This window comes from Salmo salar, chromosome ssa01 (assembly GCF_905237065.1).
Source record: "Salmo salar chromosome ssa01, Ssal_v3.1, whole genome shotgun sequence".
NCBI lineage: Eukaryota > Metazoa > Chordata > Actinopteri > Salmoniformes > Salmonidae > Salmo > Salmo salar.
In genome coordinates this window covers 67406952-67434880 of record NC_059442.1, presented here as the reverse complement: position 1 = coordinate 67434880, position 27929 = coordinate 67406952, and the positions used below count along the sequence as shown (strand labels likewise).

The 27929-nt window shown below is 41.5% G+C and overlaps 1 protein-coding gene across 3 annotated transcripts in view; it reads right to left on the bottom strand.

Moving 5' to 3' along the window:
• Positions 1 to 27929, bottom strand: part of LOC106607602 (glutamate receptor ionotropic, delta-1) — a 480220-nt gene that overhangs the window by 16979 nt on the left and 435312 nt on the right. For all 3 annotated transcript variants that reach the window (XM_014204697.2, XM_014204704.2, XM_014204701.2), the window contains 2 exons: positions 15881 to 16076; positions 9265 to 9431 (listed from right to left, as the gene is read on the bottom strand). In XM_014204697.2, the coding sequence (XP_014060172.2) occupies positions 9265 to 9431; positions 15881 to 16076 (363 nt within the window). The remainder of the gene's footprint in view (positions 1 to 9264; positions 9432 to 15880; positions 16077 to 27929) is intronic.

Here is a 27929-nt window from a genome sequence, read left to right as displayed (position 1 = left end):
TGTAAAATACGTGTGTGCTGACTGTGGTAGAGCAGGGCCTGTGATGTCTGCTAAATGAACAAGTTGATTTCATTGGCATGGTGCAGCCATAGATTGGCATGGTGCAGCCATAGCCTTGGCTACTAAGCACAGACCTGGGTTAGGGTTTGGCTGGGGTAGGCCGTCATTTTTTATAATTTGTTCTGAACTAACTTGCCTATTTAAATAAAGGTTAAATAAAATAAAAAATACAACTCAAAACATGCTATTCTGTTCTTTTGAAATAAATTGCCTCATATGTTTTTTTATGACCTTTCGAAAGAAAATATGAATGGATTTCTTTGTGATTGTGTATATTAACACCTCTCCTTCTCCGATAGTTGAATGTGCCGTGCCCAGTTGATAATCACCCCTATAATTGACTTGAAACTCAACCAAAACTACACAATTGTACAAAACATTAACAACACCCGATCTTTCCATGGCAGACTGACCAGGTGAATCCAGGTGAAAGCTATGATCCCTTATTGATGTCACTTGTTAAATCCACTTAGATGATCGTGAGGAGACGGGTAAAAAAAAAAAAATCAGCCTTGAGACAATTGAGACATGGATTGTGTATGTGTGCCATTCAAAGGGTGAATGGTCAAGGCAAAAGATTTAAGTGCCTTTAAATGGGGGTTGGTAGTAGGTGCCAGGCACACCGGTTTGTGTCAAGAACTGCAACGCTGATGTTTTTTTTACGCTCAACAGTTTCCCGTGTGTATCATGAATTTTCCACTACCCAAAGGACACCCAACCAGCCTGACAACTGTGGGAAGCACTGGAGTCAACATGGGCCAGCATCCCTGCGGAATGCTTTTGACACCTTGTAGATTCCATGCCCAGGCGAATTGAGACTATTCTGAGGGCAAAAAGGAGGGTGCAACTCAATATTAGGAAGTGTTCTTAATGTTTTCTATACCCAGTGTATACCGAAACAAATTTCACACATACAGTGGGGGGAAAAAGTATTTGATCCCCTGCTGATTTTGTACGTTTGCCCACTGACAAAGAAAGGATCAGTCTATAATTTTAATGGTAGGTTTATTTGAACAGTGAGAGACAGAATAACAACAAAAATATACAGAAAAACGCATGTCAAAAATGTTATAAATTGATTTGCATGTTAATGAGGGAAATAAGTATTTGACCCCCTCTCAATCAGAAAGACTTCTGGCTCCCAGGTGTATTTTATACAGGTAACGAGCTGAGATTAGGAGCACACTCTTTAAAGGGAGTGCAGCTAACCGCAGCTTGTTATCTGTAAAAAAGACACCTGTCCACAGAAGCAATCAATCAATCAGATTCCAAACTCTCCACCATGGCCAAGACCAAAGAGCTCTCCAAGGATGTCAAGGACAAGATTGTAGACCTACACAAGGCTGGAATGGGCTACAAGACCATCGCCAAGCAGCTTGGCGAGAAGGTGACAACATTTGGTCCGATTATTCGCAAATGGAAGAAACACAAAAGAACTGTCAATATCCCTCGGCCTGGGGCTCCATGCAAGATCTCACCTCGTGGAGTTGCAATGATCATGAGAACGGTGAGGAATCAGCCCAGAACTACACGGGAGGATCTTGCCATTGATCAAGGCAGCTGGGACCATAGTCACCAAGAAAACAATTGGTAACACACTACGCCGTGAAGGACTGAAATCCTGTAGCGCCCGCAAGGTCCCCCTGCTCAAGAATACATATACATGCCATCTGAAGTTTGCCAATGAACATCTGAATGACTCAGAGGACAACTGGTGAAAGTGTTGTGGTCAGATGAGACCAAAATGAAGCTCTTTGACATCAACTCAACTCGCCATGTTTGGAGGAGGAGGAATGCTGCCTATGACCCCAAGAACACCACCCCCACCGTCAATCATGGAGGTGGAAACATTATGCTTTGGGGGTGTTTTTCTGCTAAGGGGACAGGACAACTTCACCGCATCAAAGGGACGATGGACATGTATCGTCAAATGTTGGGTGAGAACCTCCTTCCCTCAGCCAGGGCATTGAAAATGGGTCGTGGATGGGTATTCCAGTATGATAATGACCCAAAACACACGGCCAAGGCAACAAAGGAGTGACTCAAGAAGAAGCACATTAAGGTCCTGGAGTGGCCTAGCCAGTCTCCAGACCTTAATCCCATAGAAAGTCTGTGGAGGGAGCTGAAGGTTCGAGTTGCCAAACGTCAGCCTCAAAACCTTAATGACTTGGAGAAGATCTGCAAAGAGGAGTGGGACAAAATCCCTCCTGAGATGTGTGCAAACCTGGTGGCCAACTACAAGAAACATCTGACCTCTGTGATTGCCAACAAGGGTTTTGCCACCAAGTACTAAGTCATGTTTTGCAGAGGGGTCAAATACTTATTTCCTTCATTAAAATGCAAATCATTTTATAACATTTTGACATGCGTTTCTGGATTTTTTTGTTGTTATTCTGTCTCTCACTGTTCAAATAAACCTACTATTAAAATTATAGACTGATCATTTCTTTGTAAGTGGGCAAACGTACAAAATCAGCAGGGGATCAAATAATTTTTTCCCCCCACTGTATAACAGCAGATGAAATTAATAAATTATAGTATGATTGGGGAGAAAGGGGGAGAATGGGTAAGTTGATGAGCGAGGGGAAGTGAACAATGCATTATTATGTAATCATCAATTGTGAATGAAAAACAAGGCGGGCCATTGTATTGTACTAATCTATTCTAATTACAATCTCAAAACAGCGTACCCTGTACCAGTCCACTGGATCCAAGCAGTTTTATTAGCCTACTCTAGGCCTATTTGGAGTAGGCTATACAATGAGAGCGTGCATAACTTACAATGGCAAAACCAAGACGAATGGATGCACATGCAATGTTAAGAGTTGCTACAAGATCTGAATGAAAGTGACTCAGATGGCAGGGAAGAAATAGATCATGATATCGCCGATGATTATTATTCTGATTCATGCTGAACGGCTTTCCATATCTGGGTAAGGATCCATATCGGGCTGCAGGTGAGCGAGTGTTGGATAATGTTTAAGATCAGATTGTCACAGTATCCACAGAAAATGGTGCCCCTCCTCGGCCGGGCGGCGTTCGCTGGTCGTCGTCGCCGGTCTACTAGCTGCCGCCGATCTGTGTTTCTGTGTTCATTGTGTTTTGTCTGTCTAGGTCCGCACCTGTTGTCATTTCTGTCATTAGTGGGGGGGTATTTAGTTTGTTCCTTTGGGGTTGTGTGTTGTGCGGGATTGTTTGTGCGGCTTTACGCTGTGGCCGTTTCTTCTCTATCGTTTTTATATTGGAGGATTTATTTTCTCGCCGGGCTGCGCCCCGTGCGTGATTTTCCCTTTGTGGATTACCTGTTTCCCTTTTGGGTATTGTGCACTCCCAGTGCCTTTTGATCACCTAGTGTTTGGGTGTGAATAAACTTCGAGCTACTGGACGATATCTCCTGCATTTGACTCTACTCCTTCCTCCTGCCCTAAGTACCCATGACACAGATAATGTTTCAGATCAGAAGGTACTGAAAGGAGGAACTCGCCACTGGCCTGTTGCTGTGTTTTACAACATGCTTGACTTGGCCACTATCAACTCTACCTGTTGTTTAAACAATTCATGAACAACACCATGAGCAGGAGAGACTTAATCATGAGTCTGACACACAGACTATGTTGCTGTAAGCACGAACGAGGCCACAAACAATGTTAGACACAAACAATGTGTCTAATAAGTGACAAACTATTTTGACCTGTCATATCAACACTTATATTCATTATAATGCAATTATAATGCTGATTTTCACAATTCACAAGCACGCTTGGCGCTTATACTCATGTTTAGGCTACTGACAATTTCTGATATTTTCTTCATTGACCATGTGTCTAACGGTTTGGGTATTTTTTTTTTTGTCTTTATAAAAACAAGCTTTTACTGTGTTTCAACACACATGCTTTTTGTTTCATAATTGTAACAAAGGCACTCCACAAATAACATTTGTTTTACACTAGAAATTATGTTTTTTATTTATTTTTATTTTTATTTTACAGAGACCCTACAGTAACATAAACTAATGAAAATGGGGACAGGTGGTTTCCAGGAAAATTGCTTTATTGACAAAATCTCGTACTATCCCTTCACATAAGTTCACATAACAGGGTTAACTTTAAGCCTGAGGGACAAATGTAAATGAATCACTAATCACAGGAAATAAATAATGCTGTATAGAAATTACCTTGTCAAAGCAACAAATAACTAGGGCTTTACAATGATGGTGAAAACTTGGGGAAATTTGGGGGTTAAGTGGGTTAAAATCTATATAGAAGTCAGACAAACATGAAGTAGGACATGCCAAATTGGGGAATTTCAGATTTTAGTTTTTTTTTTAATGGATTGGCCACGGTTCAAAATTCTTTAGAACCCTCTTCCCGATAGATTAAAATCTGTCTCTGCTCTATTTGTTCGGCTGCCCAGAGAACAAGCTACTCAAGCTACTCATCAATTTCAGTGATGAATGGAGATTGGTACTCATTCTAATAAAGTTTGATCAAAGCTGAATCAATGTCTGCAAGATCACAATGATAGTAACTTATTCACAAAACAAAACAGAATATAATAGCATAGTATAACATTACTGTAATAGATCAATTATTATAAGATTTTAGGATGGTTGTGCGAATGGCCGCATTTTTCTCTCACGTGGCCAATCCTCAACAGTGTGCCACTAGGCAAAATGTGCTTAGATTGAAACAAAAGGTATGATACAGTTAACACCATCTGTCTTAAAATTCACTCACTGTACATCATTCATAACAACACTGTTCTTTGAAAGAACACTGTACATAACTCAAGATCTAAATCCATATTCCCATGAAACTGATTGAGATCAGATGCTGGATGGATGTTTCACTGGAAAAACTTGAAGAATTATCATTCACGTTTGACTGTGAGAAAGGGGCAGGGTGACCTCAAAAAGTTGTGCCTAAAGCAGGGCCAGACTAGCGCATTTCGGGACCCGGGGCACCAGGGAATCAACACATTTTGGCATGGGGTAGGAACAAATATGTGCAGTTTAATAATGAAAATCTACAAATGTTTTCATGAGGCTAAGAGAAAATGTGCTGTTTTCAAGCACATCTCATGCTATTCTTCACATTTTTACCACGAGGATAAGAGAAGTTTGCAGTTTTAAAGCAAACTTCCTGCTATTCTACACATTTTGCCATTGCTTATGACATGCTCAAATCTGGGAAGCCCCCAGAGGTTTTTTATTTGGGTTCCCTGTGTGCCCGTTCAGTAATCCAGCCCTGGCGTAAAGCAGAGGTAAAGAAGCATATGTGCAGAATATTTTTTGCTCTGGGGAAGAGGGTTACAGGGGGGTGGGACAAGGTTGGGACAGGGAGAAACGTAACGGGTGGTTACCTTTGATACAGTGTGAGAGGGAGGTGCTTCTCTAACATGTGGGGGAGGGAGTGACACAGGGAGCGGTGAGGGAGAGACGCAACCAACCAAGCCGACTCGCGTTATATTAGACTAACAGGTGCCATAGCTAGGTTATTCATCATCAAATACGACCACGTAGTACCTGTCTTGACTGCATCAAACCAGGAGAAGCTAGATAAGCTAGTTAACATTAGCTAACTAGGCTAATTGAGGCTGCAGTTCATGCGCTTTCTCATCATACAGTTACAAATAACTCCATTCAGAAAATGAAGTAGCTGCCAACCAGTTGGCTCTTGGTCGTTGTACCCTATCCTTCTCCTTTATCTTTTAAATTCCGTTGATTAGATATATCCTAACTTTTGCCAAACACGGAGGCTGTATGACTGTAGCCTATCACCGTTGTGATGACTTATGATTGGCCGCCAACAATAACAACAACAAGCTACATGCACCACGCTCCACTCTTGGGAAAAGTAACAGCAGCAGCATAAATTATAAAATGTCTCTCTCTACTGCAGCAGTCGTGTTCGGATCTGTACGGGGCCTTCCGGACATGTCAGTTAAAATTACACATACCCGTGACAATTACATTGTCACGTCCTGACCAGCAGAGGGAGTAGTTGTTTAGTATTTTGGTCAGGACGTGGCAGAGGGATGTTTGTTTTGTATGGTGGGAGATTGTTTCTTGTTTTGCATGTGTGAGCCTGACAAGACTGTTTTGTTGTTCATGCGTTCTTCGTTTGTTATTTTGGTGTTCTCTTTATTTAAAATAAAAACAAGATGAGCATCCACATTCGTGCTGCGTTTTGGTCCTCTATTCCCGACGACAACCGTTACAGAATCTCCCACCACAAATGGACCAAGCAGCGGAGTAAGGAGCAAGGGGAATTCGATATGGACTGGTGGGAGAAATGGACGTGTGAGCAGATTCTGTCCGGAGAGGGCCCATGGAGGAAGTCTGGTGAGGACCGGGAACGCTACCGGGGTACACGACTGGCGAGGAAACCGGAGAGGCAGCCCCAAGAAATGTTTTGGGGGGGGCACACGGACAGATCGGCGGAGCCGAGGATGGAACCAGAGCTAGTCGGGGTAAAATTGGAGGTGAGAGAAACAGAGACTATAAAGGAGTTGATGGGAAAATTGGAGGAGAAAAGGATGAGAGAGCTACTGTGTACGACATTCGCCCTACAGAGCGTGTCCTAATGATATCACCTGAGTTAGCGTTTTATACTAGTCCTGAGGTGCATGCTAGCTGTCTGGTGAAGATAGTACCAGCACCACGCACCAGGTCTCCAGTTTGTCAGCCCAGTCCAACTCGTCCTGTTCCTGCTCCCCGCACTAGCCCTGAAGTGCGAAACCCTAGTCTGGCACGTCCATTACCAGCACCACGCACCTGGCTTCCAGCGCGTCAGCCCAGTCCGGTATGTCCTGTTCCTGCTCCCCGCACTAGCCCTGAGGTGCGTGTTCCCAGGCTGATACCTCCAGTACCAGCACCACGCATCAGGCTTCCAGTGCGTCAGCCCAGTCCGACTCGTCCTGTTCCCGCTCCCCGCACTAGCCCTGAGGTGCGTGTTCCCAGGCTGATACCTCCAGTACCAGCACCACGCATCAGGCTTCTAGTGCGTCAACCCAGTCCGACTCGGCCTGTTCCCAATCCCCGCACTAGCCCTGAGGTGCGTGTCCCCAGACTGGCACATCCAGTACCAGTACCACGCATCAGGCTTCCAGTGCGTCAGCCCAGCCTCGAGAGTTCGGCAATAGTGTGCAGTCCAGAGTATCCGGCAATAGTGTGCAGTCCAGAGTATCCGGCAACAGTGTGCAGTCCAGAGTATCCGGCAACAGTGTGCAGTCCAGAGTATCCGGCAACAGTGTGCAGTCCAGAGCATCCGGCAACAGTGTGCAGTCCAGAGCATCCGGCAACAGTGTGCAGTCCAGAGCATCCGGCAACAGTGTGCAGTCCAGAGCATCCGGCAACAGTGTGCAGTCCAGAGTATCCGGCAACAGTGTGCAGTCCAGAGTATCCGGCAACAGTGTGCAGTCCAGAGTATCCGGCAACAGTGTGCAGTCCAGAGTATCCGGCAACAGTGTGCAGTCCAGAGTATCCGGCAACAGTGTGCAGTCCAGAGTATCCGGCAACAGTGTGCAGTCCAGAGTATCCGGCAACAGTGTCCAGTCCAGAGTATCCGGCAACAGTGTCTAGTCCGGAACCGAGGGAGACTGCCTGTGACCCAGAACCGAAGGGGTCTGCCTATGACCCAGAACCGGGTGAGTCTGCCTATGAACTGAGTAAGTCTATTGACGATCCGGAACTAAATATGAGTAACTGTGTTTCAAATGATTCTGCCTACAGTGTGGAACGGAAGAGGTCTGCCTACGATCCGGAACGAGGGGAGTCTGCCTACGGCCCGAAACTGAGCAAGTCTGTCTGCATTCTGGAGGACAGTAGGCCGGAGCCAGAACCACCTCCTGTATAGGTGGGTTGGGGAGGGGGGGTGTAGCACAAGTGCCTTCGGTGACGGCAGCCACCCTCCCTTCCCTCCCTTCAGTTTAGGGGGATGTTTTTTGTTGTTGTTGTTTTTTTTATTTATTTTTTTATGAGGTGCATCCGGGGTCTGCACCTTTTGGGGGGGTTACTGTCACGTCCTGACCAGCAGAGGAAGTAGTTGTTTAGTATTTTGGTCAGGACGTGGCAGAGGGATGTTTGTTTTGTATGGTGGGAGATTGTTTCTTGTTTTGCATGTGTGAGCCTGACAAGACTGTTTTGTTGTTTCTTGTTTTGCATGTGTGAGCCTGACAAGACTGTTTTGTTGTTTGTGCGTTCTTCGTTTGTTATTTTGGTGTTCTCTTTATTTAAAATAAATACAAGATGAGCATCCACATTCCTGCTGCGTTTTGGTCCTCTATTCCCGACGACAACCGTTACATACATCTGATCCGACCCAGACCAGTGACATTATTTAGAATTATGGATCAGGTCTTGGGTATTCGGGTACAGGCGGATCTGTGAAGACCTCTAGTCCCAAGGACCTCACCTCGCCTATAAAACAAGGTGGCATAGTACGGCTAAAGAAATAGCTATATATTGTGGCAAACCTCTTCAAAGTTAGGAGCGTTTGTCACAAATTAAGTGGGAAACTGTCACCAAAGTCAGCCCAGAATGAAAGTTCTTTCGAACATGACCGTACCTGTGTGTTTGTTTCGCTGTCCTGGTCCACCCAGGCCACAGGTAAGGTCAAGGATAGCAGGGTTCGGTACACAAATCTGGTTCTCGGTAGGTCCAGGTCTAAACGCCAACAGGTAAGTCCAAAACAGTCCAGCTCGTACACGGTAAATCCAGCCAATGTAGATTGTCTCTTTCTCTATGGTTCATAGATCCTTCCCGCCCTCTCTCTCTCTTCCTGGTTTTTCTTGACCTTTTATCTGTGGGTCGGCTCCACCTTCTGAGGGTTCCCCTTGCTTCTGGGAATTGTAGTTTTGGCAGTCGGCCATTTTGTGATCTGTAGTTCTGATCGGGGTGGCCATTTTAGTGATCGGCAGAGCCCGTTTATTAGTTCTGCCCTCACATATCTGCCATTTATCACTCGACCCCCTTCTTTGCCACAATATATATGTTAAATCCACAAAGTTACAAAAACACACTATTGGAATTTCTTTGTTAGAGCATAGATGTATGGAATCCAACTAACATTTTGTGTTTTATCGAAGACTACACACAATGTCACAAGGAAAAAGGCACTATTCGTGGGACCACCCATCTACAGTACAGAAACATAAATACAGTAGGTGGCTGTTGGGATAAGTTGGCTGGAAGGGGGAACTTACTTCTGGGAGAAGAGGTCTCTGTAGGGGCTGCCATGTTGCAGGGCCAGGCCATAGCCCTTACTACTCATACTGTTGCCTGTCACCGTCAGGGTGCAGTCGTCATCTGTCAGAGCAGCATACTCCACCACAGCCATGTCCCACAGGAAGGCAAAGGAATCTCTCTTGGCCTGGGGAAGAATATACAAAGGGGTTACATTGAGGGGATAGTGGAACGAATAGGCAAAACAGACATACAGTTGAAGTCGGAAGTTTACAGACACCTTAGCCAAATACATTTAAACTCAGTTTTTCACAATTCCTGACATTTAATCTTAGTAAAAATTCCCTGTCTAGGTCAGTTAGGATCACCACTTTGTTTTAAGAATGTGAAATGTTAGAAAAATAGTAGAGATAATGATTTATTTAATCTTTATTTCTTTCATCACATTCTCAGTGGGTTAGAAGTTTACATACACTCAATTAGTATTTGGTAGCATTGCCTTTAAATTGTTTCACTTGGGTCAAACGTTTTGGGTAGCCTTCCACAAGCTTCCCACAATAAGTTGGGGGAATTTTGGCCCATTCCTCCTGACAGAGCTGGTGTAACCGAGTCAGGTTTGTAGGCCTCCTTGCTCACACACACTTTTTCAGTTCTGCCCACACATTTTCGATAGAATTGAGGTCAGGGCTTTGTGATGACCACTCCAATACCTTGACTTTGTTGTCCTTAAGCCATTTTGCCACAACTTTGGTCATTATAGCCAAACAGTTCTATTTTTGTTTCATCAGACCAAAGGTCATTTCTCCAAAAAGTATGATATTTGTCCCCATGTGCAGTTGCAAACCGTAGTCTGTTTATTTTTTATGCCGGTTTTGGAGCAGTGGCTTCTTCCTTGCTGAGTGGCCTTTCAGGTTATGTCAATAGAGGACTCGTTTTACTGTAGATATAGATACTTTTGTACCCGTTTCCTCCAGCATCTTCACAAGGTCCTTTGCTGTTGTCTGGGATTGATTTGCATATTTCACACCAAAGTACGTTCATCTCCAGGAGACAGAACACGTCTCCTTCCTGAGCAGTATGACGGCTGCGTGGTCCCATGGTGTTTATACTTGCATACTATTGTTTGTACAGATTAAACTTCAAACGTTTGGTAATTGCTTCAACCGTTTGGTAACCAGACTTGTGGAGGTCTACAATTTTTTCTGAGTTCTTGGCTGATTTATTTTGATTTTTACATATTGTCAAGCAAAGAGACACTGAGTTTGAAGGTAGGGCTTGAAATACATCCACAGGTACACCTCCAATTGACTCAAATTATGTCAATTAGCCTATCAAAAGCTTCTAAAGCCATGACATCATTTTCTGGGAATTTTCCAAGCTGTTCAAAGGCACAGTCATTTTCTGACCCACTGGAATTGTGATACAGTGAATTATAAGTGAAATAATCTGTCTGTAAACAATTGTTGGAAAAATTACTTGTGTCATGCACAAAGTAGAAGCCCGAACAGACTTGCCAAAACTATAGTTTGTTAACAAGAAATTTGTGGAATGGTTGAAAAACAAGTTTTAATCACTCCAACCTAAGTGTATGTAAACTTCCGACTTCAACTGTACAGACGTGCTCCCACATAAACACACACGTGTCCAATGATCACCAGCCTTTATCACAAACTTAACCAGTCTATTTTCAAGTCCATGACACTCAGTCATAGTCAGTCATTGCTGTTCACTGTGACGTTAGCTAAAATGAACTAGGTAGTTTTCAGTAAGAGTGAACATGGCACATCTGTGTTCTCAGGGTATAAAGCAGCAGATCGCTTGACCATGACTAACGAACAGTAACAGAACCTCTAAAATCTTTTCTGAGTGAATATATATTTCTCTGTTTATCCTGGCGCTTTCCTAAGAGTCCCAGGTACTCCAAGGTCATTATTTCACAAATAAAACCCTTCACAGCCTGTCTGTACACATCATTTAATTACACAAGGTCTTGAACGAAAACTCCCAAACTAACCTTCAGAAGAAAGTATGAAAATAATAATTTTCCATTTGAATCTTGTCATTTACCATTTGAACAGTATCTCAGTTCAAATCACTATGATACTTTTGGTTTTATGACTTTACTCTTTTTTAAGTATAACTAACATTACTGTTCATCCAACATGATTTTATTTTAAGTACAAAATCACTAAGCATTTACCCCCTTCACTAAGTATCTGGTTTAATAACTGGAAAATAGCTCAGGCTACTATGTCTGTGTACCGCTGTGTGTGAGTGTACCTATGTACTACTGTGAATCTTCTCAATTAGCATTCACACTGAACATTATCTCAGTTCAAATCACTCTGATACTTTTGGTTGAATTACTCTCCTTTTGTCAAAACATATCAACAATAGTTACAGTTTTTGAATGTATACAGCGCCTTAAGAAAGTATTGACTTTTTCAACATTTTGTTGGGTTACAGCGTGAATTTAAAATGTATTAAATTGAGATTTTGTGTCACTGGCCATCACACAATACTCCATAATGTCAAAGTGGAATTATGTTTTTAGAAATGTTCACAAATTCATTAAAAATGAAAAGCTGAAATGTTTTGACTCAATAAGTATTCAATCCCTTTGTTATGGCATGCCTAAATAAGACCAAGGGTAAAAATGTGCTTAACAAGTCACATAATAAGTTGTACTGTGTATTCAATAATAGTGTTTAACAAGATTTTTGAATGAATACTTCATCTCTGTACCCCACACATGGAGCAGGACAAGAGCTTCAAGTTCCTCGGTGTCCAAATTACTAAAGACTTAAAATGGTCCACACACATGCACAGCCGTGAAGAAGGTACGACAGAATCTCTTCCCCCTCAGGAGGTTGAAAAGGTATGGCATGGGCCCTCAAATCCTCAGGTTCTACAGCTTTGGCCCCTTTTTCTCTGCCTTCACGCAAATCACGGGGATCTGGGTCTGTTCCCGGGAGAGCAGGATATCATTCACGTCGGGCTCTTCAGACTCGTTAAGGGGAAAGAAAAGATTCTGCCAGTCTGTGATGAGTAATCGCAGTCCTGATGAAGCCAGTGCCTGATGTGGTGTACACCTCAATGCCATCGGAGGAATCCCAGACTGTATTCCAGTCTGTGGTAGCAAACAGTCCTGTAGCTTAGCATCTGCTTCATCTGATCACTTTTTTATTGATCGAGTCACTGGTGATTCCTGCTTTAATTTTTGCTTGTAAGCAGGAATCAGGAGGATAGAATTATGGTCAGATTTGCCAAATAAGGGCGAGGGAGAGCTTTGTATGCATCTCTTTGTGTGGAGTAAAGGTGGTCTGGAGTTTTTTTCCCTCTGGTTGAGCTACTAGGAGCGCCACCTCTGGGTGAGTGTTTTCTTGTTTGGTTATGGCAGAATACAGCTCATTCAATGCAGTCTTGGTGCAAGCCTCAGTCTGTTGTAGCATGTGAACAGCTACAAAAAAATACAGATGAAAACTCTCTAGGTAGATAGTGTGGTCCACAGCTTATCATGAGATACTCTACCTCAGGCGAGCAATAGCTTGAGACTTCCTTAAATATCATGCACCAGGTGTTATTTACTAAAATACATAATCCGCCGCCCCTTGTCTTACCAGACACCGCTGTTCTATCCTGCCGGTACAGCGTATAACCAGCCAGCTGTATGTTGATAGTGTCGTCATTCAGCCACGGCTCCGTGAAGCATAAGATATTACAGTTCTGAATGTCCCGTTGGTAGTTTAATCATCAGCGTAGCTCATCAATGTTATTTTCCAAAGATTGCACGTTTGCTAGCAGAATGGAAGGAAGTGGGGGTTTATTTGATCGCCTACGAATTCTCAGAAGGCAGCCCGCCATTTGGCCCCTTTTTCTCTGCCTTCACGTAAATCACGGGGATCTGGGTCTGTTCAAAATTGTAGACCTGCACCAGGCTAGGAAGACTGAATCTGCAATAGGTAAGCAGCTTGGTATGAAGAAATCAACTGTGGGAGCAATTATTAGAAAATGGAAGACATACAAGACCACTGATAATCTCCCTCGATCTGGGGCTCCACGCAAGATGTCACCCCGTGGGGTCAAAATGATCACAAGAACGGTGAGAAAAAATCCCAGAGCCACACGGGGGGACCTAGTGAATGACCTGCAGAGAGCTGGGACCAAAGTAACAAAGCCTACCATCAGTAACACACTACGCCGCCAGGGGCTCAAATCCTGCAGTGCAGTGCCAGTGCTTAAGCCAGTACATGTCCAGGCCCGCCTGAAGTTTGCTAGATAGCATTTGGATGATCCAGAAGAGGATTGGGAGAATGTCATATGGTCAGATGAAACCAAAATATAACTTTTTGGTAAAAACTCAACTTGTGTTTGGAGGACAAAGTATGCTGAGTTGCATCCAAAGAACACCATATCTACTGTGAAGCATGGGGGTGAAAACATCATGCTTTGGGGCTGTTTATCTGCAAAGGGACCAGGACGACTGATCCGTGTAAAGGAAAGAATGAATGGGGCCATGTATCGTGAGATTTTGAGTGAAAACCTCCTTCCATCAGCAAGGGCATTGAAAATGAAACGTGGCTGGGTCTTTCAGCATGACAATGATCCCAAACACACCGCCCGGGCAACGAAGGAGTGGCTTCGTAAGAAGCATTTCAAGGTCCTGGAGTGGCCTAGCCAGTCTCCAGATCTCAACCCCATAGAAAATCTTTGGAGGGAGTTGAAAGTCCGTGTTGCCCAGCGATAGCCCCAAAACATCACTGCTCTAGAGGAGATCTACATGGAGGAATGGGCCAAAATACCAGCAACAGTTTGTGAAAACCTGGTGAAGACTTACAGAAAATGTTTGACCTGTGTCATTGCCAACAAAGGGTATATAACAAAGTATTGAGATAAACTTTTGTTATTGACCAAATACTTATTTTCCACCATAATTTGCAAATAAATTCATGAAAGATTTTTTTTTCTCATTTTGTCTGTCATAGTTGAAGTGTACCTATGGTGAAAATTACAGGCCTCTCATCTTTTTAAGTGGGAGAACTTGCACAATTGGTGGCTGACTAAATACTTTTTTGCCCCACTGTATGAATGTTCTGTTAGTAGTAAGTTATTGATTTCATGAACCTTGTTTAGTAGGCTAGATATGTTAATGTGGGATATTGTTTTTGCTTTACTTAGAGGTAGACATGACAGTGATATTTATGTTTTACCACAGGGTGAACTGCACAGTGGGATTTTCTACTTGAGCAAACCCTCTCAGTGCTAACAGTATAACTCAGGTTCATAGGCTCATGATTACTGCTGACAATAGCTGTAGGATTGACAGAGGCATTTGAGGGAGATACAGGGACATGAATTAGGTTACTTACTCTATAACTGCCAACACCCCTGGGACAATGAACAGCAGCACTATGACAACTCAGTGACACGATGGTAGGGATTATCTGAGCAGGGCTTGGGTCACATATCTACCTCTATCACTTCAGTATCCCTGCACATTGTAAATATGGTACTGGAACTGACTGACCTTGTATTTAGTATGCTTACTTAATTTTTCGTGTTGTTATTTCTTTTGATCTAAAGCTGTTTAAAGGCACAGTCAACTTAGTGTATGTAAACTTCTGACCCACTGGAATTGTGATACAGTGAATTATAAGTGAAATAATCTGTCTGTTAACAATTGTTGGAAGAATTACTTGTGTCATGTACAAAGTAGATGTCCTAACTGACTGCCCAAAACTATAGTTTGTTAACAAGACATTTGTGGAGTGGTTGAAAAACTAGTTCTAATGACTCCAACCTAAGTGTTTGTAAACTTCCGACTTCAATTGTATTGACTCAGGGGTGTGAATACTCATATTTCTGTATTTCATGTTCAATAAATGTGCAAACATTTCTAAAACATGTTTTAACCTTTTAATTATGGATTATTTTGTGTAGATGGCTGAGAAAAAAGTATATTTAATCCATTTTGAATTCAGGCTGAACACAACATGTTGAATAAGTCAAAAGGGATGGACACTTTCTGAAAGCACTGTAACTAACATTGTTGTTCTTCCAACATGCTTTCATTTTAAGTACAGAAACACTAAGCAATTTACCATTATACCAAGTATCTGCAGAACACTACAGAGGTTGCCTGAACTAATTGCAATTAGTGGTTCAAAGATTCCTGAGAGTCAATGACAAGTGTGTGTGACTAGACTCTGTTATAACTAATTTGTTTAATTACTGGAACATTTCTCAGGCTGTTTGTGTGTGTGTGTGTGTGTGTGTGTGTGTGTGTGTGTGTGTGTGTGTGTGTGTGTGTGTGTGTGTGTGTGTCTTAGGCTGTGAGATATTAACCTCAGCGTAACCATTAACTTCTAATCAGGAAAGAAAAATAAAAAATACATTATTCAATAATAGTTTAACAATTCCATTTACTCCCACGCCTCCTTATGAGTAGAGCCAAGTAATTTTCTCTCTACGGACCTCTGTTTTTGTGTGTGTGTGCTGAAAATTACTTACCTTGTATAGCTGTATTGATTCAGAATTAAACATCCTAATGTATTCTCACTGATTTAGAAAAACTTTCCTAAGTGGCTACAGTTTTCTGAAATCAATTAGTTTAGACCCGGCTGTCCCTGAGCTCACCTTGTGGATGCCTTCAGAGGGGCTGGAGACTGAGTGTTCGTGGCCGTTGTTCGTGCTGATGGTTCTCCAGAGCTCAGCGAAGGTGCTGTCCTGCTCCAGAGCATTGGTGCCTTTGGCTCTGAAGTACTCGTACACGGCGGAGTCTCTCACTGTTCCGTAGGCTAGGTCCATCTGTTTGGACAAGTCCTGGAATGTCCTGTCGAGCCGAACAAGGGATATGGGTCACATGGAGGATAAGTAGTCATGTGCTTTCAGAGGTCGCCCTATGCGACCAGAATGATGCATTTGTCAATATTTTATTTTCAAGCATACAAAGTACACTGTATTCCTACTATTAGTTCCCTTCACAAATGCATACAAGAAGCAACACTAATTCAGGTATTCAAATGTTTTATATTCAGTATACCTTGGAGTACCTCTACATAAATAATAGTAGATAATTGCAATTCAACCAGTCAAATATGGCCTTAGCACTTGAAGTTGCGCCTAAGTATCTTTTCAAATCCTCTAACTTACAGGAAAGGAACTAATGAACAAAACAATGCAGAGGTGTTAAGTGCCAAATGTTGATGTCTTATCATAGGAAAATAAGAATAGAATATAGCTGCAGGCAACAAAAAAGGATGACAGAAAGGACACAGTCGGATAACAAAGCAAGCACTCTATCATGTAGGAACTCTTCCTTTACGTGCAATCAGTGAAAGCATTACCATGTTTACCGCTCAATACTACAAGGATGACGCAAATGAAGATGTCATTGTTAAAGTCATTATTTAATTATTGAGTTTATATACCAATTCTGGGGTCAATTCGACTAATGGTTTATGTTAATATTTTCAGCGTTATTTTCACGATGTTTCACATTGATTGTCTGCATAATTTAAATGTAACATTAATTTGCATGAGACAAAGTCCACTTGATCAATTTATTTTATTTTAAATTTTTATTTCACCTTTACTTAACCAGGTAGGTCAGTTGAGGACAAGTTCTCATTTACAACTGTGACCTGGCCAAGATGTGCGACAAAAACAACAACACAGAGTTACACATGGGATAAACAAACGTACAGTCAATAACACAATAGATAGAAAAATCTGTATACAGTGTGTGCAAATGAAGTAAGGAGGTAAGGCAATAAACAGGCCATAGTGGCGAAGTAATTACAATTTAGCAATTAACAATTAACAATGGAGTGATAGATGTGCAGATGAGGATGTGCAAGTAGAACAAAAATAGTTATTGCTCTGGTAGCCTATGGTGCCAATGACATCTATACTGCCAACAACTAGTCTGGTGCAGCCATCTAAGGTTGCAGTAACTTTATATTCACACAGCTTCTAAAGACATATACATAAAGTTTACATAACAAATGTCATGGCCCCATCTCCATTATTTTCAGATCTTGTAGCTCTGCTGTGATATCGTGCCATCTAGTGGTGTAGCGTGGCTGACTTTGAATGCAGCAGATAATCATTCTCAAATTCATTGAGTCTATATACCAAATCTAGAGTCAATCTGAATTATGGTTAATGAGAATAAGATGTCAAAAATATTCTTAGCATTAGTATATGTGCTAACGTGCATTTATAGGTACATTGCGGCCATATTTGAATGCAAAAAAAAAAACTACTCAAAACCATTCAAATCTGGAGTGAATCGTATGGAAGGTTCATGAGGAGAAGATGGTTTTGTGCATTAGCGTTACATATGCAAATAATGAGTTAATAGTTTCCCTGTTTTTTCATAGTACTAAGTTCAGTGAGGTTCATGTTAGGGACATGATAGCGATGACACGTTTCTAGTTGATAGGCAACTGTGGATTGGATTTACATTGGTTGAAATCAGTGGTCACCAACCGGTCAATCGTGATCGACTGGTCGATCTCCAAGGCATTCCTTGTTGATCACCAAACATTTCTGTAAAAAACCCAACGATAAAGTCTTGCGTTGTTATTCAGCACTGTCAACACTTTGTTTAACACTTTTATTAGTGTGTTGTCCCTACTGCAGTTGCAACGAATGACTATAGCAAAGTATTCCGATAAGCTTGCGTTGTTATTACTAGCAGCTTGTGTCTTTTTTAATATCAAGGAATATTTCACTTTCTCTGGTCATAGGAGTAACATGAATTGGTGCATGAGGGAGAATTAATGCAGTGCGACTTGAGTTTTGCCATCAGCTGGAAGACTGTCCCCTTTTCTCAGAGACGGTAAGGAGAGGGGAGGGACGGTGAGTCAGGGGAGGGACGGTGAGTCGGGTGAGAGGCAGCCTCACCGCTGCTACCTCCCCTCAGACTGACCATCAGATGTAGGACATCAGTCCAGAAAAAAATGCTAATTGTTATGCCCGCTCAGCTGTGCCTCACAAGTAATACAACAAATGATCTATTACCAGTGTGATCATATACCTACCTACATTAAAAAATATATAATTTGTAAATGGTCTGAGAAGAACAACTTTGGCAGGGCAAATCAAGCATAGCCAATATGCAGTGATTATGTATTGTATTTGTATTTATTATGGATGGTCAAGGACAGGAGGTTGGGAAAAGCTTGTATTTGTATTTATTGCAGATCCCCATTAGCTGCTGCCAAGGCAGTACCTACTCTTCCTGGGGTCAAGCAAAATTAAGGCAGCTTATACAATTTTAAAAACATTACAATACATTCACAATACACTGTGTGCCCTCAGGCCCCTACTCCACCACTACCACATATCTACAGTACTAAATCCATGTGTATGTGTGTGTATAGTGTATATGTTATCGTGTGTGTGTGTGTGTGTGTGTGTGTGTATGCATGTGTCTGTGCCTATGTTTGTGTTGCTTCACAGTCCCCGCTGTTCCATGAGATGTTTTTTTATCTGTTTTTTAAATCTAAATTTTACTGCTTGCATCAGTTACTTGATGTGGAATATAGTTCCATGTAGTCATGGCTCTATGTATTACTGTGCACCTCCCATTGTCTGTTCTGGTGGACTTGGGGACTGTGAAGAGACTTCTTGTTGCATGTTTTGTGGGGTATGCATGGGTGTCCGAGGTGTGTGCCAGTAGTTTAGACAGACATCTCAGTGCATTCAACATGTCAATACCTCTCATAAATTCAAGTAGTGATGGAGTCAAACTCTCCTCCACTTGGAGCCAGGAGAGATTGACATCCAAGGGCTAGCCGTGCTGCCCTGTTCTGAACCAATTGCAATTTTCCTAAGTCCTTCCTTGTGGCACCTGACCACACGACTGAACAGTAGTCAAGATGCGACAAAACTAGGGCATGTTGGACCTTCTTCATCTTCATCTTAGGTACTATTGTATCAATATGTTTTGACCATTACAGTTTACAATCTAGGGTTACTCCAAGCAGTTTAGTCATCTCAACTTGCTCAACCTCCACACCATTTATTACAAGTTTTAGTTGATGTTTAGAGTTTAGTGAATGTTTTGTCCCAAATACAATGCTTTTAGTTTTAGAAATATTTATGGCCAACTTATTCCTTGCCACCCACTCTGACACTAACTGCAACTCTTTGTTAAGTGTTGCAGTCATTTCAGTCGCTGTAGTAGCTGACGTGTATAGTGTTGAGTCATCCGCATACATAGACACTCTGGCTATTACTCAGTCAGTGGCATGTCGTTAGTAAAAATTGAAAATAGCAAGGGGCCTAAACAGCTACCCTGGAAAATTCCTGATTCTACCTGGATTATGTTTGAGAGGCTTCCGTTAAAGAACATCCTCTGTGTTCTGTTAGACAAGTAACTCTTTATCCACATATTAGCACTGGGTGTAAAGCCATAACACCTACATTTTCCAGCAGCAGACTATGATCGATAATGTCAAAAGCTGCACTGAGGTTTAACAAGACAGCCCCCACAATCATTTTATCATCAATTTCTCTCAGCCAATCATCAGTCATTTGTGTAAGTGCTGTGCTTGTTGAGTGTCCTTCCCTATAAGCGTGCTGAAAGTCTGTTTACTGTGAAATAGCATTGTATCTGGTCAAGCACAATTTTTTCAGGAAGTTTACTAAGGGTTGGTAACAGGCTGATTGGTCAGCTATTTGTATTGGGCCTATAGCCTACTGAACAAATCTCATTGCTCCAGAACTGTTTTTAATTGGTTAATGTTGCATAGGCTTATGTTTTTTAAATCACGTTTAAAAAAAATCTGAGCAATAGATCTCTGCTTGAATTTTAACACAGAAAGTGTTGGGAGCTGACCACTGGTTAAAATGGACATGTAAATTGTTATTTATGATTTGTCAATTCAGCCATCATTTGACTAAATCGCTTAGATTTTTTTGTCCATATTAGCGTATAGTTCCAGTCAAAAGTTTGGACACACCTACTCATTCAAGGGTTTTTCTTTATTTTTACTAATTTCTACATTGTAGAATAATAGTGAAGACATCAAAACTATTAAATAACACATATGGAATAATGTAGTAACCAAAAAAGTTAAAAAGAAAAAAATATATATTTTAGATTTTAGATTCTTCGAAGTAGCCACCCTTTGCCTTGACAGCTTTGCAGTCTTGGCATTCTCTCAAACAGCTTCATGAGGAATGCTTTTCCAACCGTCTTGAAGGAGTTCCCACATAAGCTGAGCACTAGTTGGCTGCTTTTCCTTCACTCTGCGGTCCAACTCATCCCAAACCATCTCAATTGGGTTGTGAAGGCCATGTACAATTGAACCTTTATTTAACTTAGCAAGTCAGTTTAGAACAAATTCTTATTTACAATGACGGCCTACCCCGGCCAAACCCAGACGACGCTGGGCCAATTGTGCACCGCCCTATGGGACTCCCAATCACACCCAGATGTGATACAGCCTGGATTTGAATCAGGGACTGTAGTGACACATCTTGCACTAAGATGCAGTGCCTTAGACCACTGCGCCACTCGGGACTGTACTGAATTTGCTAATATGCATCTACAGGTATAGTGTAGATATCTTTGTATGCATCAATGTTATTTTCTCAAACTCTATAGGGATTGAGTGCAAATACCACATTTAGAGTGAATCTGACTTTCAGTCCTTGAGAAGAAGATTTTGTATGATTATTTTAAGTATTAACTTTACATTGTAAAAAAAGTTCATTGTTAATAGTTTCCTTTAAGATATCAACACCAAACTTAACATGGTTCATAATGGTAATGTATTTGATGACCCCCAAAAGCTTCAAGTTGATAGGCCCTTGTTGAGTGGATATACAAAGGATTTAAATGGACAAGTAAAATCTGATTTATCATTAATTTAGCCATCGCTTAACCAATCCATTAGCTTTTCTCAAACTAAGTTAAGAGATGTACCTTGGGCCTACATACCAAATTACTGTTAATTGGATTTACAGATGTAGGATCTTCATTTGAGCCATTTTGCTACAACAGGAAAATAATCCTGCAGTTCAAGAAAATGTCAATTATTATGTCGATTATAATTAATGGACATTTTTTTCTAAGGGTTTATACATTTTTCACTAGGGAAAATCAAGTCTGAGATTTCAAAGTTGAAATGACAAACTGTAGATGCCTTTTTAACCTCTTGACGGTCGCCTAGGATAGGGGGTGCTACAGCGATTTTTGAAAAAAATGTGTGCCAATTTTAAACGGCCTCCTACTCAAACTCAGAAGCTAGGATATGCATATAATTAATACTTGTGGATAGAAAACACCCTAAAGTTTCTAAAACTGTTTGAATGGTGTCTGTGAGTATAACAGAACTCATGGCAGTCAAAACCCTGAGACCGATCGTAACAGGATGTGGAATTCTGAATTGCGGACTCAAATTCATCACTTTGCCTATAAATCACACCGTGAGCAATGGTTCATTGAGCACTTCCTATGGCTTCCACTAGATGTCCCCAGTCTTTACAAAGTGGTTTGAGTCTCCTACTGTAAAAACTGACTGAATGAGACGCTGTGGAACGTGGTCACACGGAGAGGGCCATCACCATTATGACGCCGGCGCCCCTGGCTACCCTCCCCTTTCGAAAAGTTTTGAAAGACAATGCAATCGTCCCCCTTGAATCTTATTGGAGCTCTGGTTGAAAAAGGCCCTAAAGATGTATGTTATACAACGTTTGACATGTTTGAACGAACCTAAATTTAAAAAAATGCATTTTATTGAATGAGGAGTCCCGCAGCCGACAGAAGTTTTGGAGCAGCCTTCAGAACGCGCTAACAAGAACAAGCTATTGGGACGTAAAGGATTAACTTTTTCGAACAAAAATACATTTGTTGTGGACCTGGGATTCCTGGAAGTGCTTTCTGATGAAGATAATCAAAGGTAAGGGATTATTGACAATAGTATACAAGAGTAGATTTGATATGCGATTGTTCCAAGATGGCGCTGACCTGTAACGGTAGCCTATTTTTCTGAGTATCGCATCCCCTTTTATCGCAAAGTGTGATTACCCAGTAAAGTTATTTTTAAATATGGCATTACAGGTGCTTTCAAGAGATATTCATCTATAAATCTTAGAATGACAATATTACATTTAAAAAATGTTTTAGAATAGCAATTTAGTAAATTGTAGCGCTGTTTCACCGGATGCATTTGAGGGAAAATAGTTTCTCAACGTCACGCGCCGATGTAAAATGCTGTTTTTATATATAAATATGAACTTTATCGAACAAAAGAATGCATGTATTGTGTAACATGATGTCCTAGGAGTGTCATCTGATGAAGATTGTCAAAGGTTAGTGCTGCATTTAGCTGTTTTTTGGTTATTTGTGATGCATGTGGTTGGTCGGAAAATGGCTATGTGGCTACTTTTACGATATACTCCTCTAACATAATCTAATGTTTTGCTTTTGCTGTAAAGCCTTTTTGAAATCGGACAACGTGGTTCGATTCAGGAGAGGTGTATCTATAAAACGTTATAACATAGTCCTATATTTGAAAAAAATATACATTAAATTTCGTTATGCTAATGGCGATAGGATTTTTCGCTGGATGTCCGCCCGACCAGGGGTTAAGAATCAGACTGAGACATTGCAAAATGTTGATTTTTTTGGTCAATTAACCATTTATTTGGGAATTTTGATGGGGGATTGGGGTTATTGTCTTGCTGGAAGATCCACTTGATGCCAAGTTTCAGCCTCCTGGCAGAGGCAACCAGGTTTTTTCATAAAAAGTCCTGGTACTGGGTAAAGTTCATGATCCCATTGACCTTAACAAGGAATTCAGCACCATTAGAAGCAAAATAGCCCCATAACATCAAAGATCCACCACCATTTGTTACAGTAGGTATTAAGATATTTTCTGCATAATTTTCCTCTTTGACGCCAGACCCACCACTGGTGTGCATGGTCAAAGAGCTCTATTTTCATGTCTCAATTGGTTAGAAGAGCATTTGGAAATGTTTTGGCGAAAACATTCCTGACAATGCTGCTATCATGAAGTGACTCAGTACTGTCTATTTTGGTAAGGTTTCTCTAAGGGACATTTTACTGTGCAGGTTTTCCTCAGTGCATTTTTGACTGTATTCCAGACCAGGTCTAATAACTTGCCAATTGTCTATTATATGTTTTGTATGCCACACACAAAACATTTTTACTATGAGGTATTTAGTGAATCGGTGTGAATAGAGGAGTTTCTCATATCGTTCAGCAGAGAGACATCATCAATCTGAAGCAATAGATAAAATCCCAGTCCTTTAATCTCACCTCTCCACCCTGAGGCATGGTGATTACGCTCTCTTATGTTTAAATAAAGAATGAGAAGTAATTATCACACCAGTTTTCATTACATTTAGTTTATGGAATGATTCAAGCAAGCACATGTTGACTGATGGAGCTTACAGCATTTATTGATTAAATCTTTCCTGCCACTTACACACACTAGCACTTTGATTTACACACACGCACAGATGAATGCATGCATGTACACAGAACTTTTTCCTTTTTTCTAGAGACTTGATTTGGCCCCAAGACAATACAGATATACAGTGAGGGAAAAAAGTATTTGATCCCCTGCTGATTTTGTACGTTTGACCACTGACAAAGAAATGATCAGTCTATAATTTTAATGGAAGGTTTATTTGAACAGTGAGAGACAGAATAACAAAAAATGTCAAAAATGTTATAAAATGATTTGCATTTTAATGTGGGAAATAAGTATTTGACCCCCTCTCAATCAGAAAGATTTCTGGCTCCCAGGTGTCTTTTATACAGGTAAGGAGCTGAGATTAGGAGCACACTCTTAAAGGCAGTGCTCCTAATCTCAGTTTGTTACCTGTATAAAAGACACCTGTCCACAGAAGCAATCAATCAATCAGATTCCAAACTCTCCACCATGGCCAAGACCAAAGAGCTCTCCAAGGATGTCAGGGACAAGATTGTAGACCTACACAAGGCTGGAATGGGCTACAAGACCATCGCCAAGCAGCTTGGTGAGAAGGTGACAACAGTCGGTGTGATTATACGCAAATGGAAGAAACACAAAAGAACTGCCAATCTCCCTCGGCCTGCGGCTCCATGCAAGATCTCACCTCGTGGAGTTGCAATGATCATGAGAACGGTGAGGAATCAGCCCAGAACTACACGGGAGGATCTTGTCAATGATCTCAAGGCAGCTGGGACCATAGTCACCAAGAAAACAATTGGTAACACATTACGCCGTGAAGGACTGAAATCCTGCAGCGCCCGCAAGGTCCCCCTGCTCAAGAAAGCACATATACATGCCCGTCTGAAGTTTGCCAATGAACATCTGAATGATTCAGTGGACAACTGGGTGAAAGTGTTGAGGTCAGATGAGACCAAAATGGAGCTCTTTGGCATCAACTCAACTCGCCGTGTTTGGAGGAGGAGGAATGCTGCCTATGACCCCAAGAACACCATCCCCACCGTCAAACATGAAGGTGGAAACATTATGCTTTGGGGGTGTTTTTCTGCTAAGGGGACAGGACAACTTCACCGCAACAAAGGAACGATGTACGGGGCCATATACCGTCAAATCTTGGGTGAGAACCTCCTTCCCTCAGCCAGGGCATTGAAAATGGGTCGTGGATGGGTATTCCAGCATGACAATGACCCAAAACACACGGCCAAGGCAACAAAGGAGTGTCTCAAGAAGAAGCACATTAAGGTCCTTGATTGGCCTAGCCAGTCTCCAGACTTTAATTCCATAGAAAATCTGTGGAGGGAGCTGAAGGTTCGAGTTGCCAAACGTCAGCCTCAAAACCTTAATGACAAGGAGAAGATCTGCAAAGAGGAGTGGGACAAAATCCCTCCTGAGATGTGTGCAAACCTGGTGGCCAACTACAAGAAACGTCTGACCTCTGTGATTGCCAACAAGGGTTTTGCCACCAAGTACTAAGTCATGTTTTGCAGAGGGGTCAAGTACTTATTTCCCACATTAAAATGCAAATCATTTTATAACATTTTTGAAATGCGTTTTTCAGGATTTTTTTGTTGTTATTCTGTCTCTCACTGTTCAAATAAACCTACTATTAAAATGATATACTGATAATTTCTTTGTCAGTGGGCAAACGTACAAAATCAGCAAGGGATCAAATACATTTTTCCCTCACTGTCACTTCCGTAATTTTCTCATTCCTCTGACTGTGTCATTTCCACTCTAAACAGCTACAGTTAAAGTTGGAAGTTTACATACACCTTAGCCAAATACATTTAAACTCAGTTTCACAATTCCTGACAATCCTAGTAAAAATGTATTGTCTTAGGTCAAGTAGGATCACCACTTTATTTTAAGAATGTGAAATGTCAGAATAATAGTAGAGAGAATGATTAATTTCAGCTTTTATTTCTTTCATCACATTCCTAGTGGGTCAGAAGTTTACATAACTCAATTAGTATTTTTTAACATTGGGTTTAAATTGTTTCACTTGGGTCAAACGTTTTGGGTAGCCTTCCATAAGCTTCCCACAATCATTTTGGTGAATTTTGGCCCATTCCTCCTGACTGCTGCTGTAACCGAGTCAGGTTTGTAGGCCTCCTTGCTCGCACACACTTTTTCAGTTCTGCCCACATATTTTCTATAGGGTTGAGGTCAGGGCTTTGTGATGGCCATTCCAATACCTTGACTTTGTTGTCCTTAAGCAATTTTGCCACAACTTTGGAAGTATGCTTGGGGTCATTGTCCATTTGGAAGACCCATTTGTGACCTAACTTTAACTTCCTGACTGATGTCTTGAGATGTTGCTTCAATATATCCACATAATTTACTTCAATATATCCACAACATGATGCTGCCACCCCCGTGCATCACAGGTGGGATGGTGTTCTTCGGCTTGCAAGCCTCCCCTTTTTTCCTCCATACATAACGATGGTCTTTATGGCCAAACAGTTCTATTTTTGTTTCATCAGACCAGAGGACATTTCTCCAAAAAGTACAATCTTTGTCCCCATGTGCAGTTGCAAACCGTAGTCTGGCTTTTTTATGTTGGCTTTGGTGCAGTGGCTTCTTACTTGCTGAGCGGCCTTTCAGGTTATGTCAATAGCGGACTCATTTTACTGTGGATATTGATACTTTGTACCTGTTTCCTCCAACATCTTCACAGGGGCCTTTGCTTTTGTTTTGGCATTGATTTGCGCTTTTCGCGCCTAAGTACGTTCATCTCTAGGAGACAGAACACGTCTCCTTCCTGAGCGGTATGACAGCTGTGTGGTCCCATGGGGTTTATACTTGCGTACTATTGTTTGTGCAGATGAACGTGTTACCTTCAGGCGTTTGGAAATTGCTCCCAAGGATGAACCAGATTTGTGGAGTTCCACAATTTTTTTCTGAGGTCTTGGCTGATTTCTTTTGATTTCCCCATGATGTCAAGTAAAGAGGTACTGAGTTTGAAGCTAGGCCTTGAAATACATCCGCAGGTACACCTCCAATTGACTCAAATTATGTCAATTAGCCTATCAGAAGCTTATAAAGCCATGACATCATTTTATGGAATTTTCCAAGCTGTTTAACCTGTTGGCGTGTAGAGGGCAGTATTTTCACGGCCGGATGAAAAAAACATACACAAATTAAACTGGTTACTACTCTTGCCCAGAAACTAGAATATGCATAGTATTAGTAGATTTGGATAGAAAACACTCTGAAGTTTCTAAAACTGTTTGAATGGTGTCAGTGAGTATAACAGAACTCATATGGCAGGCAAAAACCTGAGAAAAATCCAACCAGGAAGTGGAAAGTCCGAGAATTGTAGTTCTTCTTTTGATTCTCTATCGAAACTACAGTTTCTGTGGGGTCACGTTGCACTTCCTAAGGCTTCCATTGGCTGTCAACAGCCTTCAGAAAGTTCTTTCAGCATTCCCCTGTCACTGGGCAGATAATAGGAGCTCAGTCAATCAGTGGACTGCCTGTGGACAAAGGGATTGTATATGCGCGATCTCGCGAGCACGCCGTTCCTTCTTTTTCTTCTTGAATGAATATGCTATTGTCCGGTTGGAATATTATCGCAATTTTACGTTAAAAATACCATAAAGATTGATTTTAAACAGCGTTTGACATGCTTCTAAGTACAGTAATGGAACATTTTTACATTTCGTCTCTGGTACCGCGCTTGCGCATTATGCCTTTGAATAAGTGATCTGTACGCACAAACAAAACTGAGGTATTTGGACATAAAAATTGATTATTTCGAACAAAAGCAACATTTCTTGTGGAAGTAGCAGCCCTGGTAGTGCATTCTGACGAAGATCAGCAAAGGTAATAGAATATTTATAATACTAATTCTGAGTTTAGGTGACCCCGAACTTGGCGGGTGTCTGTATAGCTTGCTGTGATGGCGAGCTATGTACTCAGAATATTAAAAAATGTGCTTTCTCCGTAAAGCTATTTTAAAATCTGACACAGCGGTTGCATCCAGGAGTAGTCTATCTATAATTCTTTAAATAATTGTTATATATTTTGTCAACGTTTATGATGAGTATTTGTTACGTTCCCCAGTTTCTGTGTTGTAGTTTGTATATTTGTGAGTGTGTTTCAGGTAATGGCTTTCTGACGTTCTCTACGAGCAGCTGATTGGTCAATCAACATTGATGATTGGAGAGCTGACCCCGCCCCCTCGTCAGGACGCAGCTGTCTCCAAT